Here is a 17,587-nt window from a genome sequence, read left to right on the forward strand (position 1 = left end):
CAATACGAGGACAATCCAACTTCTTTTTCCCATTTGCATGCATTACCTGAAGACTAGGTGAGTCTTCAGACCTTTTGTGACTACTACGCGGTACCTTGACTTATTAATAGTAATGGACTCAGTGTTTAACAACTAATACCATATTGATGGGAATTTGTAATTACATTGACTCAATGTTTTTAATTCTGACCTAAAGTGCTCACTCTTATAGACATAGGGCCGAAGTTGATCATGTGATAATTTTAAGGGAGTCTGACCCAGGTGATGGGATCTTAAATACTTAGGTGCTCCTCCCTAAATTGTGATTATATTTATGTTTGTGGCCCTGATGAGGTCTGAGGCAACATTATCAGCAATAGAAGAAAGACCTGTTGGCAAGAGCAAAATGCATTAATGGATATCTAATACAGAACATATGTTAAAACCACAACCTCAACTCTGAATTCTCGAACAACCCCTTTTTGAACATAGTGATGCACCTAAACTATGTTTGTCTGCATTGATTGTGTTGAAATGAAACCAGGAGATGGTGTTAGACTAGAATTCCTGACAAAGTTAGACTTGGAGTACATTATCTCATTGGAAACTAACTATCCAGGAGGTCTGAATCAGGGCAAAGACTGAGGGTTCATTTGGATCAATAAGGGTATATCAATGTAGCAACACAATGACAATGGACTGATTGATAAGCTGTCTCCAAATTGGAACTGTTTCTCCTTTCATTTACTTATTTTTCTTGTATATGTAAAATGTCATAGTTTGTTTTTTTTGTAAACTTGTTATGATATACCCAAATTATACCCAAATTATCATACACAGTTTTGCACATATACTCATTTAGAGTGTAACTTTTAGGATGGTTATTGTGTTGTAAATTACGTGGTCTGAATATCACTATTCTGTCCATGTCAGTAATTTGAATGTATCATGATAGGTATAGTGCCTTTATAAATATGTATTTTTTAGATTTTTATTCTCTCAGATTTATCTTTTTGATTGCATCCCCTGTGTCCAATGACATCCTGCTGGTGAGAGGCGGGTTGTGTACGACTTTAGTATGAATGGTGTGATAAGTGTGTAACAATACAAAGGGGCTTTTTTTGTGACGTTGAGGTTTATGTTTTTGCCTTTGGAGTATAAACCATCTAGAATGACAAAATGTCCACTGGGACTAGATTGGTATAATTTTTAATTTAAACAAATCTTTAATTAGTGATTGTGAGAATTTTCTGAAAGTTTGAACATTGGAAAGTATATCTGCAATATTATAGTGTTTGACTTTCAGTAATATATTAGATATAAAGAAACCCTACTCAAATTTGGCAGCTGTTTGTACCCGAAAGTTGTAGCAAAGTTTGTAGTTCTATTTTATGTTCTGTACTGTGACTCAAGATGGCTGAATGAGTCAAAGTTTTAGAAAAACTTACAAAATGCTGGTCAGAGAAAGGTTTTGTTTAGACTGAAATGTGTAATCTGTGTCCAACGCTATGCAACTGAACATATATATGCTGATTTTTTTTTTTTTTTTCCGAGACATGTTCGGAGTCTAAGTTGCATCTGAGTTTCATATCAGTTGCCCAGCGGAAGTCAGCGCTGGCTGTGTGAGAGGGTCGTGGGCAGAACAGGGCAGCGTTTTTTTCATAAATACATACAAGTATGATTAAAATTTAAAGTGATGCCAAAGTTAGATGTAAATGTAAGTTAAAAAATAGCATTTTAATCTCAAAAAAACATTTGCCATGGATGGTGATGTCATTAATCCTGCCTTTCAGATGTAATTATGGATGTTATCAATGATATCACAGAACAAGTTCTGAGCGATGTCATAGGTGCCGTCATACGAGAGGGAAAAAGTCATACATGGCTAGAGGGAAAAAGTCCTACATGGCTAGTAAGCAAGTTATAGTTACTTCATTCATCTATAACTGGAGAATTCCCAACTATAATATCACTTAACCATGAAAAGCATATACTCAGGAGCTCTGTCAGATCCTTGCCCGCACGACATCTTCCACAGAGCAGCCGCCTCCATCGCCCCTCAGGTTTGCCGCACAATCAACTGTTCCCTCAAATCCGCAACCATCCCCGATGGCTGGAAACACGCCAAGATCAACCCCCTGATAAAGAAGCCGTCCTCAAACCCGACTGACCTAAGGAACTCCAGGCCCATCTCCCTTCACCCCTTCCCAGCCAAGGTCATCTAGAAGGCCGTTCACACTCAACTTAGTCCGCGTTCCTAGAAGTAACCCACGTCCTGGAAACCTCCCAATCCGGATTCCGTAGCAACTAAAGCTCAGAGACCACATTCCTCGCCACCACTGATGACAAACGCTCCCTCCTCGACCGGTGTGAGACTGCCGCCCTCATCCTACTGGACATCTCGGCCGCCTTCGACACGGTCTCCCACTGCACCCCAATAACGAGACTCCACGACGCCTGCATTCGCAACAAGGAACTGGACTGAATCCACTCCTTCCTCGCCAGCCGGATTCAGCGAGTCAACCCACCCCGTTCCTCTCAGAACCAACAGAGATCAGCTGCCGAGTGCCACAGGGTTCCTCCCTGAGCCCCACCCTCTTCAACATCTACATGGACCCCCTCACAATCATCGTCAGAAGCCACAAACTCAACATCCTCTCCTATGCTATTGACACCCAGCTGATCCCTCCCTCACCAACGAACCCAAAACTACCAGATCCAACTTCCACAGCGGAATGAAAGTCGTTGCTACCTGGATGAAAGGTGCTGCCTCAAGATGAACTCAAAGACTGAAGTACTCATCCTGGGACCCACCCCTTCAGCCTGGGATGACTCTTGGTGGCTAGCCGCTCTGGGATCCCCTCCCACCCAGTCGGACCATGCAACGCAACCTCAGCATCACACTGGACTCATAGCTCACAATGAACCGTCAAATGAATGCGGTTTCCTTAGCCGGCTTCCACACGCTTCGCCTGCTTCGAAACACATTCAGATGGATCCTTACAGAATCAAGAAAGACGGTCACACACACACACACTCATCAAAAGCAGACTTAACTACAGCAACGCACACTACGCCGGCGTCAAGCAGAAACATCTTAACACTACAGAAAGTCCAAAATGCAGCAGCCAGACTGGTCCGACACCCCCCGCCAACTCCTCCGACAACTCCACAGGCTCCCAGTCAGCAAGAGAATCACCTTCAAGCTCCTCACACATGTCTAAAAAGCTCTCCACAATGAAGGACCAGCATACCTGAACCACTGCCTTGCAGTCCACGTACCCACCAGAAAACTCTGTTCCGCCCAACTTGCCCTAGCCTCCGCCCCCAGGATCCACAAGACCAGAACCAGAGGAAGATTGTCCTCCTTCCTAGTCACAAAGACCTGGAACACCCTGCCCCTCCACCTCAGGCAATCTGCGTCACTGACCCAATTCAAGAAGGCCCTCAAGACCTAGCTCTTCTAATGATCCTACACACTGAGGACCAGCGCCCGCCCCCCCCCCCCCCCAGTGACTGGAGGACCTCACGGGTGAGTAGCTGCGCTATACAAGCCCCTGATTGACATCACCAATAATATAAGAATTTAAATATCAACTTAGAAATGTTGTAATACTGTTTCTGTTTTATGTATTTTGAATAATTTATTTTCAAGTTGTATTTTTATATGAAAATCTTATTATATACTTCTCACCCAAGCCCACAAGACCCTTCACAACAACGGTATGCATCATGAATGTGTACGTTATGAATTTATGAAGATTTTTGTAGTCAACGCATGAAACTCTATCTGCAATATATTAAAGAGAAGGATTCTGATATTAAAAGACATCTTTATTTTTCCTGTTATGCATCAGTGTACCAAACAATATCATAAATAAAAAGTTGCGACAAACAGCATCCGCAAGCAATGCCACAACTGCTCCCTCCTCAATTGGCGAGAAGAGCCAGGGCCTGGTGGACATCATCGAATGTGGAGACCCTGGATGCAGATGATCCTATTAATCTGAAAAACAATGATACAATTCAATAAAAGGCCATGCATGGTTTGTAAGCAAAGTTAAGGATCAATGAGGTAGCACAACAAAGTAATCTGGTTAACCTGGCCAATGTTGAACCTTGGCCAGAAGCTCTTGACTAGTTTAGAAGTGTACTGAAAACATCTCCAATTCAGTCTGCCACATATTCACAAAGGGATTCCTGGCAGCAATAAATAGATTTACTGTTGTGGATTCCTCCACTATGAATGGAAAGACACCCACAGTCATAAATCCCACTAAGGGGAACTCTAATAACAACCCCTCCCTCCCTCAAAATGGCCAGAGATTTATTTGAGCCAAGGGATGGATCACACTCAGTTTTGATGGGGTGTGGGAGAAGTGCTTTCTCCCAAGGCAAATGTTTTACTGAAGAAAGTAGGAAAATAAAAAATATATATGTTTGCACAGCGGGTTCCATTACACCTTTGCCTAAATCTATGCTTTTAAGATTTCCATGTAGAGGAAATAGGAGCACAGATGCCATGTGACATTCTCAGTAGTTTATTAAACACCTAAAAAGATGGGCGACATGCTTTCAAAGTGTATGACCACTGACACTCACTAGCATTCTAATCCAGCATTCTTCCCCCCCCCACCCCCATCATGCCATCTCAGGTAGCACCATATGCAAACCAGTCTTGACCCTGCACCAATAGGAACAGCCAGCCCGAACAGCCAGGTGACTTCCTTCCTGAACCATAACACAAGTAACGCAAGACTAGTTTTGCACTAATTGGGGCTCAGTCGGGTGTAGGTTGCTACTAGCCGCACTGTGAGAACGGGAGCCACGTCTGAGCATAACTTTGCCACTTAAGGCTGTACATCAAACATACAAAGTGTGATGGAAGGAATGCTTGCACCTTGGCTAGACCCAGGTCAAGCTGGTTGTGGGGCTCAGCGCTGCACTACTGTGGGCCTGATAACTGTTCAAAAAGAGCTTTGCATGATCATTGGCCGAGGAAGAGCTGCCACAGTGAGTCTTATTGACCTTTCAACAGCCAATGACCAGATTTATCTCGACTTGTAAGGCCGGGCGTCAAAGGGGAGTCCAAGGGTTCGACTGGTCTTTCTTAGTGGGCTGTACCCAGGAGCTCTGCATCCCACCCCTTAAGTCAAAGTCAAAGATAGCTTTATTCAATACCATAAAAAGGATCATATAAGCACAGCATTAAAAGCATACACATTTAAAAAAAAAATACAATTTCATTATAATGCAAAGGATGGTTACAATTTTAAGATAATACATTCAAAAATGTATAAAAGATATGGGGGCAAGAAATAGATGCGAGATAAGGCTTTCTCTATCCAAGTTCATTTATCTCAATAAATAGGGTATAATACGGTTACAGTCAAAGTGCAAGAGTGGAATGCAGAGTTCATTCAAACCATGAAAGATCTACATCTAATTATAAATCTTAGAAATTTAGATACAGCTCTTATGGTCATTTCATCCTGGAGTAAAAGAATTTTAAAAAGTGCCGGTCTGCACTGTCTCAATCCCCAAAGTTTTAACAGTGGGATTAGGTATCTTTTTCTACCCCAATCGAAAAATTTGCAAAAAAGAATACAGTGAATTGTGGACTGTACAGAAAGATTCACATGGGCAATTTGGTAAGTTTTTTGACTAATCATTGATTGTTGGGAAGGTGATCATCCTAAAATAAATACCCATTCTCAAACGTGCCAATAGCATTCTATCATAACTGGCCAACTCAGGAGACAGATAAAACTGCCAGCCAGGATCCTGCATGACTGAGGTCTTCTTCCCCTCCATTGTCCAACGTTGATCAGCCAGATAGACAAAACATTGTTCTTTTAACATTTTTCTCGATATGGAGGAGAGAGATGCTGGCATGTTAAAAAATTCCTCATGTCCTATATTTGTTAGGAAATCCTTCACATAAGAAAGCCATTGGATATTTTTGGACCCATCTTGTCGCATACAGTCTCTGATGATAGCCCTGTTAAAATCAGTTTCGACAGAGGTCCAAATTTTGTGCCACAGCAACACAGGGCTGGTCGTAATAATATCAGATATAGAAGGCGTGGCCAGTTCCATATGGCAAACGTAAGTTGAGGTAGATCTGGGGACAGCTAACAAGTATCTAAGGAAATATTTTCCTTCAACTGGATTTCGTGGCAGTTCGCAATGCCCCAGATACCAGCTCCATAGGTAACAGTCGACACGCATTCAGCTCTATAAATATTGAGCAGAATGCGAGTTGGTCTACCTCCCAATTTGTTAGCAAACTGTATGAGTGCCCCAATGGCACGTGAGAAAGCTAGGCACCTAGTGGCTTTAGCTGTAACCCACGTCCCCTTATTGTTAAAAACAACCCTCAAATAAGAAAAGGTACTCGTATTTGCTATCTTTGACTGGTTTAAAAAGCTATTACAAGCTACAATTTTTTTTGAAGTACAGCACATGGTGAAGGTTTTCCCAATGTTAATTTTTAAGCCCCTAGATCCCATAAATTCCAAGAAACTAACTAATGCCTGCTGGAGGCCTAATTGGGTTCTTGCCATAATAGCCGCATCATCTGCGTAAAGCAGAATAGGGACTGCAGCACCTTCAACTTGGGGAAAATCCACAGCCAAATTTCTTAAATGGTCATCTACGCTGTTAATATAGAGGTTAAAAAGAAAGGGAGCAAGGATACAGCCCTGCCGTACACCCTTCTTGATTAAAAAGTTTTTTGGGCATTCACCTTTCTTGCCATGGCGCACCCTTGCCCCAGCCCCCCTGTATAATTCCTTGAGAAAGTTACAAATATTTACATCAACTCCCACAATTCCCAAGGTATTCCATAAAACTTTGTGGCTCAGACAGTCAAACGCCGAACTGAGATCAATGAACGTTATAAATAAATTTCCCTTTTTGGCCGTCTTGTATTTTTCTATCAACATCGACAAGTTAGGTCCTTGTTCAATGGTACTCAAACCAGGCTTGAAACCTTATTGGAATTTAGATAATATACTCTCCTCTTTGACCCGTATGTGTAATCTGTTTAAAATAACTCGACCTGCAATTTTCATTAAAGAGTCGAGCAGGGAGATGGGGCGATAACATTTTGGATAATTTCGATCTCCCTTTTTGAATATGGGTACTACAATCGCATCCTACCAAGTAGAAGGGAAACCGCTTTTATTGTAGCTATTTAACACGTTGGTCAGCAGCGGTGCCCAAAGAGCAGAGTTTGCCTTATAAATATCAATAGGAATGCCATCTGGGCCTGGGGCTTTACAGTTTGAACTGTCTGCAACGGCCAACACTACCTCTTCCAAAGAAAAAACTATATCCAATTGGAAGGAAGATTGGGTGGCAGGTTCAAGAATGTCAAGCTGGTCAATACTAGTACTACCCAGGATGACCAGATCATCCTTCTTGTAGAGCTCTGTGAAATGATTAACCCAGACGGTCTCCTCAATAGCGATCTCAATGGTATCGCATTTCCTCTCTGCAAAGAAAGGGGCATTTACTGCATGCCAAAAGGCGGTATTATCCCTCAAGGAGGATGCCTTGAGCAAGGCTATCCAAGCTGTCTCTTTTAATTCCTTTTTTCGTTTCTGCAGTGCTAATTTATAAGTTGCTCTTGCAGACTTAACAGTTTGGGGATTTCTAGGAACGCTCTTTAGGGTATTCTTTAATTGGGAGTGTGCCCTACTGCATTCGGAGTTAAACCACCCTTCAGCCTTAGGATTTCCCCCTCCCCGTATGGTTCCTGTTAGCTTGCTACTGATATGTAGAGTGATGTTTTGAAAAGCTAACGTAACCTCTTTGGGATTTAAGTTTTCCCCGAGACAGATCATAAAGTCTGATTGGTGGTCTGTTAACAGACTTTCAAGAAACCCTATGGGGTCCACCTTGCTCCACTTTATTGAATAGCCGTTTATTCTATTCAAAGTAATCCCATGGCTATACAGATTATCTATTACATTAGATTGCTGGCCACGTTTTTCGCCCCAACTAAAAGTTGAGCTAATAGGGAAATGGTCACTAAGAGCGATGTCCTCTGTTTTAAATGTTTTAACGTTGCAGTGACAGCTTGTGGTGATCCGGGTATAATCAATCACTGACTTGGGTCCCCTACCGTTAAAGGTTAGTTGAAACTTCTCCTGGGGGATACAAAGCTCGTTTATAAAACCTAAATCTTGTTCAAATATCAAATTATTAAGCAAATTTCCCAACGTGGAGTGTTCAAAGTGGGAACATGGATCTCCCTTCAGATTAACCATGCCGCATAAATTTAGGTTTCCGTGGGGGCAGAGATGGGAGTTAAAATCTCCTGTCACCACAGTACACCTTTCCTCTTGCGCTGTGCCAATTTCTCCACGTAGTTCTGTGTTTAACTCGTCTAAAACCCGCATGCAATCACCTCCAGGGATGTTATTGTATAAATTAATCAGTCTGATAAGCTGCTTCCCACCTACCTTAAGAGTAAGTGCCTGATAATACTGGTTATTACTCTTACTGGGGAACCATTTAGCAGCCAGGTTGGCAGTGTTACATATGAAGGTGCATAAGCCACCTGAAGCCCTGCCCCTGCTAGACTGCTGTGCTGGGGGAAAAAAGGTGCGGTACCCATTTAAGTGGATCTCAGACTTTTCCCAGCATTCCTGGAGACAAATTATATCAAAATTATAAATATAGGCTAGGAAGATTGGATCTTTTACTTTGCTAGACAAACCCGCTATGTTCCAGGAAGTCAAAGTCAACCTACCCCTATTTACATCTGGTGGAAGATCTGCACCCAACAATGGGGTTATGTTCATCAGAGGCGAGATTTCTAAAACGTCTCCTATTATTGTTCCATCTCCCACTGTTAGTTCATCAAGGTAATTAGGACTGATTGTAGAAGTTACATCTGTTTTTACAGTAAAATTAGTCGGTGGGTCAGCCAAGATGTTTGACTCTGCCGTTATTCGGCTTATATTTAGGATAACAGATTTGTCTTTCGACAACTGCACATTTTGAGTATTTAAACAAGCATTTATGAAGCCGGAGGCTGTACTATTTGATCTTGTAGTACGTACACCCTTTCTTGTTGTCTGGCTAATATTTGATGACCGTCACTCGACCATATCCAAACAGCTAAACCTGTTTGTGGTCATAAATCCTTCCCAGTCTTCTCTATGGTCTAAATCCCTGTTGGGCCACCTCCCCCTTGTCCTCCAGTCCCCTCCCCGCTCACGCTGCCCTATTCTGTGCCAGTTATCATGGTAATTTTCCTCACGGGTAGGATGATTTCTTGAGGGGTAAAAGGAAGAAAGTCTTTTAGTTTGGATTCCCTCAAGGTTGTTTTACGTGTTCCAAGAATATATGTGCTCGGCCACATACGGGTCCTCAAAATTGATCAGGACACAATCGCCCTGAACCGTTTTCCTCTCATGACCCACCCAAGGTACCCTACGTACCGTCAGGATCTTACTTGTGCGGTGGGGAGGTAGAGGGCGGTTAGAATTGAGCCAGTATTGTACCTTATTTACTAGAGACCAATTCAATTCTTCAGCAGGGTCACCCAGTTCTGGTACTCCGGTCATGACTACAACATAAGGGTTTCCCTCAGGTGGCAAATTTACAGCTCGCGCCCTCTCCTGTGACCCTTGATTCCTGGCCTCTCTAGATTGTAAGGTATTCACCCTCAGTGATGTAGTCGCCACTCGTGGGGGAAGACCACAAACTTAGAGGTTATCTGCAGTTATCTTCTCGGGGGCTGGTATAGTTTTAGATTTGGTGATGGTTGCTGGGGCTGACACATTTTTAGCTACCGGGCCTACAGGTTTAGTATTGGTTTGTTTGGCGCTCCCCAAGTCATTGGTTACCAACATTTTGCAGATACCAGCAGGAGTCCTCATTAAGCAAGACTCTTCAATCTCTATGTAACTCCTCCCAATCTCTTTACTACATACCATCTTTCATGTATGTCTTATACCCTGTTGGTTCCAAACCTTGATAGAAACGCCACTGGGTCCATAATACCTTACAAAGGGGATTCAGAGCACTTGCATGCTGGATGACAAGAAAATGCCTTAAACTTAACTCAAACATAACTCTGCTAAGGGTGCTGGGTTTATCTGGGTCATCTATTTGATTCTCAGGTTGCTGACTTGACACACTGGGTCTCAACCCAGCTTCTTTCAGGACTCTTGCAAATCTTGGTATGATATTTGATGAGGACATTTCCTTCAAGATCCTGATTACTGAGGCATCTGAGGGCTGCTTCTTTCACCTCGGAGTTTTAGGGGAAATAATGTCTTCATCGCTGACAACACTAGCTATCCCACGATTCAAGCCATAGTGGATGAAAGAATAAATTATGCAGTCCACTGTCAAATAAGGACAAGTCACCAGAATGGCCGGTGTACAAGAAGTGACAACATCTATGCTTTGGTACTCATGACATCAGATGTTCCAACCTACTCTTACGCCCTAAGATCAAAACCTAAGTTTAGCTGAGGCAAAAGTCTAACTTTACTACTCCTAAATGCCCTTTGTGAATACCGAAAGTCGTAAAGTTAGACTTTTGTCTCAGTTTAACTTAAGTTTTACTTGAGTTAAACTTAAGATCAAAACTTAAGTGTAACTTAAACAAAAGTCTAAATTTACTACTCCTAAATGCCCTTTGTGAATACCGAAAATCATAAAGTTAGACTTTTGTCTGTTTACTTTTGTGAATCAGGCCCCAGGTATGTAACTCTTGCTAAAAGACACAAGGTGCAGCGGCCTAAGGCTAGCATTGAGAAAAATCACTGGTGATGGACGGAATGCGGGAATTAATCTGTGCACTTGGTAATTTCAGACCCTTGTTTTTTGTCAATGTGCTACTTTAAACAAAGATTGGCCATATGTAAATCAGTCTTGATTCCACTGCAATAGGAACAGTCCCTCCTGTACTGCCAGGCCAGGTCCACCTCAAAGGCAATGCAAGAAAACCCAGACCAGATTTAAATTCGTAATGTGATGGTTTAAATGTCATTGTGAACCTATGAGTGAATGGAATGGGTAGTGAATGAATGTAGGGGTTATGCTTGAGTGTGAAGTGCTATCTGTGAATGTGAAGGGGTGTGCATCAACATGACGGGTATGTGTGAATTTCAAGGGGTGTGTGAAAGTGAAGGGATATGCCTATAAGCGAAGGGCAATATGTGAATGTAAGCCAATGAGCATGAATCCGACGGTGAACGCATAAATGAGAGGAAATGCAAGATTGTCACAAGATAAGAATGGATCTGAAGGGCCATAGTGAGGTGTGAAGGGGTATGCATGAATGGGAAGGAGTATAAAAGAATTTGAAGGGGTAATTTTGAAAAAAGAAGTTATGCACAAGTACAAATGGGTATGCATGAATATTAAGAGCTGTGTGTGACTGAAGGGGTGGGCATGTATATGAAGGGGTATGCTTAAATATAAATGAGTATATGTGAATGTGGAAGGGTATGTGTGAATGTGGAAGGGTATGTGTGAATATAAAAGAGTATTTGTGAGGAGTATGGGTGAATGTGAAGGGGTTTATATCAACATACAAAGCTGTGCGAGTTAAAAGGACATGTATGAATGTGAAGGGATAAATGTGAATGAAGAGATGTTCGAATGTGAAGGGGTAAATGTAAAGGATATGTTTGAATGTGAAGGGGTATAAGTGAATGATAACGACGGGAATGTCAAAGGGTATGTGTGAGTGTGAAAGAATAAATGTCAATGTGAAAGAATATATGTGAATGTGGGGGCATATACGATACGAAAGTTTATGTGTGAATGTGCTGGGGCATGCATGAAATTAAATAAGTAGGTTTGAATAAGAGGGCTTATTTGATAGTGTATGGTAGGTCTAAATGTGAAAGGGTAGGAGTGAACGTGTAAATGTGAATCAGAGTGGTATGTGTGTTTGTGAAGGGGTAATTTTGAATGTGAAGTGATAAGCATGAGTACGAAGGAGTATGCATGAATATTACAACGTGTGTGAACGTGAAGGGGTAAGCATGAATGTGAAGGGGTATGTTGAAACAGAGGTATATGTTAATGGTGTGTGTAAATGTGTAAGGTTGTGTGAATGCAAAGGTGTATGTGTGAATATGAAAGAGTATTTGTGAATGCTATGCATGACTGTTAAAGGGACTATATGAACGTACAAAGCTATGTGTGAATGGGCATGCTTGAATGTGAAGGGATATATGTGAATGTAAAGGGTATGTTTGAATTTGAAGGGGTATTATGTGAACAACATGCGAGTGTGAAAGGGTGAATGTGAAAGGGTATTAGTCAATGCATAGAGGTATATGTGATATGAAGGTGTATGTGTGAATGTGATGGGGCATGCGTGAAATTACATGGGTATGTTTGAATATGACCGGGCTTATTTGAAAGTGTATGGGAGGTCTAAATGTGAAAGGGTAGGGGTGAACGTGAAGGGGTATATGTGAATCAGAGTGGCATGTGTGAATGTGAAGGGGTGCAATCCCTCACGACGCATGCCTGAGCAACGCGGTCCTAACAACTGTGTCTTAACTATGCATGCCTTTACCACGCATGCCTTCACAACTGATTTAGCTGTAAGAGCATAATTGGTAAAGGCATATGTGCAGTTAAAGTTATGCCCTAGCCTCCCCTTAGTCCTAAAACCGGTCCTAAATTCCACCCGCCCCCCCAGAGTACAACCCCAGCCCTAAAAACACCCCAGCCCCTCACCCAGACTTCTGAAAGCCTGGACCCAGCTCTAAAATGAAGCCCCCCCCACCTCCCCCTCCCGGGCACCGAGCCCTAAAAACCCAGCTCCCAGCTTTGAAATTGACCCCAACACCCCCTGCCCTGAGCCCTAAAACCTTGGCCCCGGACCTTAAAAAACACCCCAGACTCACGCCTTAAAACCGTCCCTACAGCTGTAAAAAGTACCCGGACCCCTGTCTTGAAGGCCTAAAACACGGACCTGGAACCTACCCAGCCCCCACTCTGAGCCCTAAAACCGGCCTCTCTGCCCTATAAAGTATCCTGACCACCGGCCCCGAGCCTTAAAACCCTAAAAAGTTACCCGACCCTCAACTCCCAGAAATCATTCACCAAGCCGTTCCTCGTCCAGGCAGGAAGTCACCTCTGACCCTCCGCCTCGAGTAATGAGTGCTAACTACTACTAACGTCTAAACCACGCATATGTGTATTAAAGACATGTGTGGTAAAGGCATATGCGTGGTAAAGGCATAGGCGTGGTTTAGACAGGCGTGGTTCCGCCTGCGTTGTTTAGTCATGCAGTTTAGGCTGTGTGGTTAAGGCTGTTTCATGTATGTAAATGGTATGTGTGAATGTGAAAGGGTATGTGGGAGTGTGAAGGGTCATGCATGAATTTCAATGGGTATGTTTGTATATGACATTGAAAGTGAGCGGTATTTGTGTGCCTCTCTTCTACGTCTCTCACCTGTCTCCTCTCTCCCTCACACTCTCCCCACTGTCTGTTTCCATTGCATTCTTCATTTCTGTCACTAACTGTTCCTCTGTCTCCCTTGTCTCAGTGCTTTTTCTTTCTCTCTCTCAGTGCCTCTGTCCGAGTGTGTGATGTCACTTCCTGTGATATCACTGATGTCAAAGGGTGTGTGATGTCACTTCCTGTGATATCATGAATGTCAAAGGGTGTGTGATGTCACTTCCTGTGATATCATTAATGTCAAAGGGTGTGTGATGTCACTTCCTGCGATATCATTAATGTCAAAGTGTGTGTGTGTGTGATGTCACTTCCTGTGATATCATTGAGGTCAAGGTTGAGTGATGTCACTTTCACTTACCCTAGTATTTCAGGAGGGGAAATCACCGTCCAGGGCAGCCCTGTTTATCAGAACTGATCACGCGCCTAGAAACGGACAGATATTTGATCTGATGGCCGGGGTGTGGAGCTGGGATTTATTTGGGGCACTAAAGCCATAAATGGTGACGTCGAGGCTGTGGAGCCGGAGGGGAGCTTTAGGCATTACCTACACCCACCCTCGTCTCCGCAGGGGTGGGGTTGGGACTACAGCCTTACATGGCCTTCTCCACACTTCCTTCTGTGCAGTCAGTCTCTCATTAGACCGAGATGCTGCAGACACAAGATGGGGGTGAACCTGGGGGTGTCGAGAGACCCCCTCTATAGAGGGGGGGGGGGGGACTCCCTTTCTTCCCCCTACTTGAGCTAGGAGGAATCTTAGAAGTTTCTGCCTGTGCCCTGGCAGGGTGCCTGCTTGGATGTAATGAAGTGTAATCTGGCCTCAGGGCGCTATAAATCCAGCCCACTGGGAGCAGTCCCTGGATGTGCATTAGAGGCTCGGGGTGGGGGTGGGGGGAGACGCTGCTTGGAAATCTCTTATCTGACCTAACATTAACCCTTCTACTGCCTAATGAATACCTGGTCGACTCCAGAAACACAATTTAAAGGGGTCATAGTTGGGCATATTTACTAGGGGATGGTGCAGCGCAGCATTAAGCCGAAATTGCTAACACCACACTGCCCCATTTTGAAAAGGCAGGGCTGTGCCGTATTTACGATAATACGGCGTAGCCCTGCACTTCCTCTAGCGCTGGCTCTAAGTTCAGCTGCCTAGCACTAACGCAGGAACCCTTGGATCATAGTGCAAAGGTGTCTGTGTTGAGGGGATGATTGTTAATGTGCGGGAAGGTATCCCTTCCTGCACATAAACAATCACTAATGGTGATTATTAACTCCTATGTGTGCTGCATTGTGCAGGACACTTACAAGTTGCAAATTGTCATTTTTTAATGGTTGTTTATGTGCAGGAAGGGACACCTTCCTGCACAGGAACCGTCATTCATGGCGATTTTACTCTTGCTATGTGTGCTGCAGAATGCAACACAGATAGAAACAGCAAAAACGAGGAGAAATAAACAATTTCACCTTGTTTCGCCATATTTAAACCTGGGGGGTTTTAGTCTTCATTTTGGGGCTGCCTCCTGTTTACACCACCCTTGTAAACAGGGAGCAGCGTCAACATCAAAGAGTGTTGCGACCGAATGCTCCATGCAACAACCTTTCCCAGCCCTTTCACACTGATTGTAGCGTGAGAGGGGGCATTAGTTACACGGCGGTGTTAAGCCATGTTAAGTGGCTTAACGTCGCCGTGTTATTAACGTGAAGTGTTTATGGCCAAAAGAACGTCGCAAAAAGTGACGTTCCTGCAGCAATAAGCCTTCGTATATATGCCCCAGTAGGACTTTCAGCTTTGTTTGAGGTATACCACAGAATCTGATTTATAGAATTGTAAAGCAAACAAAAAATGATTTGTTAAAGTTTTTTTGGGGTTATGCTAAACTGTTGTTCATTCCAAAAGAAGTGGTTTAGTTCTAAGTGGACTTCTGTCCAGTGTTAATGTAGTTCTATGTGTCGGTGCTTTTGAATCCAGCAGCACCTGTAGTCTGGTTTCCTTTGAATTGCCAACAAACATAACCTGACTTAAATAGTAATATTGAAAAATAAAATATACAAATAAGACTATACCGTAGTTATATATTAATGCACACTATAAAGAAAATATGTACAACTCACACATCAGGTTTGATCTTAGCCAACACTGTGTCCAGTGATCTATCTCATGATCTCATCACATGCCTCCATTTTAGTAGGACACTGGTACATTAAGGCTTTATTGCATCAGATAAAGGCTCAAGGCAGCATCACAGCCCAGGGAGGGACCCTCACAACCCTTGGAAGGAGGGGTTCCACCATGGCAGGACCACAAGACTTGCTGCCAGCCTTCTCTTCTCAAGCTGCCCATTTCCTATCGTGCGTCAATACTCACCGGGGCTTGGTTCGCACTCATGTCCACAGCCATTGCTTACGCAGGTCTGACCCTCAGGACAAACTTCTCCTAGTCCACACATTTCAGCGCACAGTCCTACATCTAGAAAAGAGAAATACGGCAGTATGAATAGACATTGTTAACATTGTAAAAACCTGTGAGTGCCCCATTCTGTCACCATAGTAATGAAATAGCATCTTATTGCCCGAAGATGTTTATGAGTAATGGCAGGCGGGAGTCGATACGCCATTCCCTCAGAACCTTGAACCTTCATTGGGGCATATCACCAACAACCGGCTATAATTATCGCTAAGCGCTAGGATAATAATCGCCGGTTTCTATTGCTGAGATCTCAAAAGCAATAGGAATACCAGCGATAGCAACATATTGTGCGATTATCGCTGGAAATCCAGGAAAAAAAGATAAACTGGGATATATATGATTAAATCGGCAGGATATAACCAGGGGCGGACTGGGAACGAAAACCGGCCCTGGCAAAGTGCTCCGCCACCCCACCCCCCCCTCCGGAAAAGGGGGAGGGGGTGACCGAGCTCTTTGCCTGGGACGCTTTTTGGCAGTTTGTTACAGGGCCAATTTTGCAGCCATGCTGCTAAAACGGCCCTGTAACAAAAATGGCCCCCAGGGGCCCAAAATCGGCCCTCACCCTTGCGGCCCACAGGGGGATAGCACGGTGCCCGCAATGGCCAGTCCGGGCCTGGATATAACAGTATGTTTATATATAAAGGGGTATACGTGAATGGAAATGGTATGTGCGAGTGTAAGGGTATTTGTGAATGTAAACATGCATGTGTGAATATAAAAGAGTATTTGTGACGGGTATTCGTGAATGTGAAGGGGTATATATGAACATTCAAAGCTATGCGAATGTGAAAGGCCTATATGAATGTAAAGGGTATGATTGAATGTGAAGGGGTATAATTCAATGTGAATGACGTGCTAATATGGAAGGGCATGTGTGAGTGTGAAAGGGTAAATGTGATATGAAAGTGTATGTGTGAATGTGATGGGGCATGCATGAAAGTGAATGGGCATGTTTTAATACGACAGGGTTCATTTGAAAGCGTATGGTAGGTCTAAATGTTAAAGGGTATGGGACAATGTGAAGGGGTATATGTGAATCAGAGTGGAATGTGAAGGGGTGTTTGTGAATCAGAGTGGTGTGTGTGAATGTGAAGGGGTGTATGTGAATCAGAGTGGTGTGTGTGAATGTCAAGGGTGTATGTGAATTAGAGTGGTGTGTGAATGTGAAGGGGTGTATGTGAATCAGAGTGGTATGTGTGAATGTGAAGGGGTGTATGTGAATCAGAGTGGTGTGTGTGAAGGGGTGTATGTGAATCAGAGTGGTGTGTGTGAATGTGAAGGGGTGTATGTGAATCAGAGTGGTGTGTGAATGTGAAGGGGTTGTGTGTGAATGTGAAGGGGTGTATGTGAATCAGAGTGGTGTGTGTGAAGGGGTGTATGTGAATCAGAGTGGTGTGTGTGAATGTCAAGGGTGTATGTGAATCAGAGTGGTGTGTGAATCAGAGTGGTATGTGAATCAGAGTGGTATGTGAATCAGAGTGGTATGTGAATCAGAGTGGTATGTGAATCAGAGTGGTATGTGAATCAGAGTGGTATGTGAATCAGAGTGGTATGTGAATCAGAGTGGTATGTGAATCAGAGTGGTGTGTGTGAATCAGAGTGGTGTGTGTGAATCAGAGTGGTGTGTGTGAATCAGAGTGGTGTGTGTGAATCAGAGTGGTGTGTGTGAATCAGAGTGGTGTGTGTGAATC

General features: G+C 43.4%; 1 protein-coding gene across 3 annotated transcripts in view; it reads right to left on the reverse strand.

Moving 5' to 3' along the window:
- Positions 1-3,792: 3,792 nt before the first annotated feature.
- Positions 3,793-17,587, reverse strand: part of LOC144773645 (uncharacterized) — a 108,575-nt gene continuing 94,780 nt past the window's right edge. For all 3 annotated transcript variants that reach the window (XM_078658796.1, XM_078658795.1, XM_078658794.1), the window contains 2 exons: positions 15,795-15,896; positions 3,793-3,985 (listed from right to left, as the gene is read on the reverse strand). In XM_078658796.1, coding sequence (XP_078514922.1) covers positions 3,981-3,985; positions 15,795-15,896 — 107 coding nt within the window. In that variant the 3' untranslated portion in view covers positions 3,793-3,980. The remainder of the gene's footprint in view (positions 3,986-15,794; positions 15,897-17,587) is intronic.

Source organism: Lissotriton helveticus, chromosome 8 (genome assembly GCF_964261635.1).
Source record: "Lissotriton helveticus chromosome 8, aLisHel1.1, whole genome shotgun sequence".
Taxonomy (NCBI): Eukaryota; Metazoa; Chordata; class Amphibia; order Caudata; family Salamandridae; genus Lissotriton; species Lissotriton helveticus.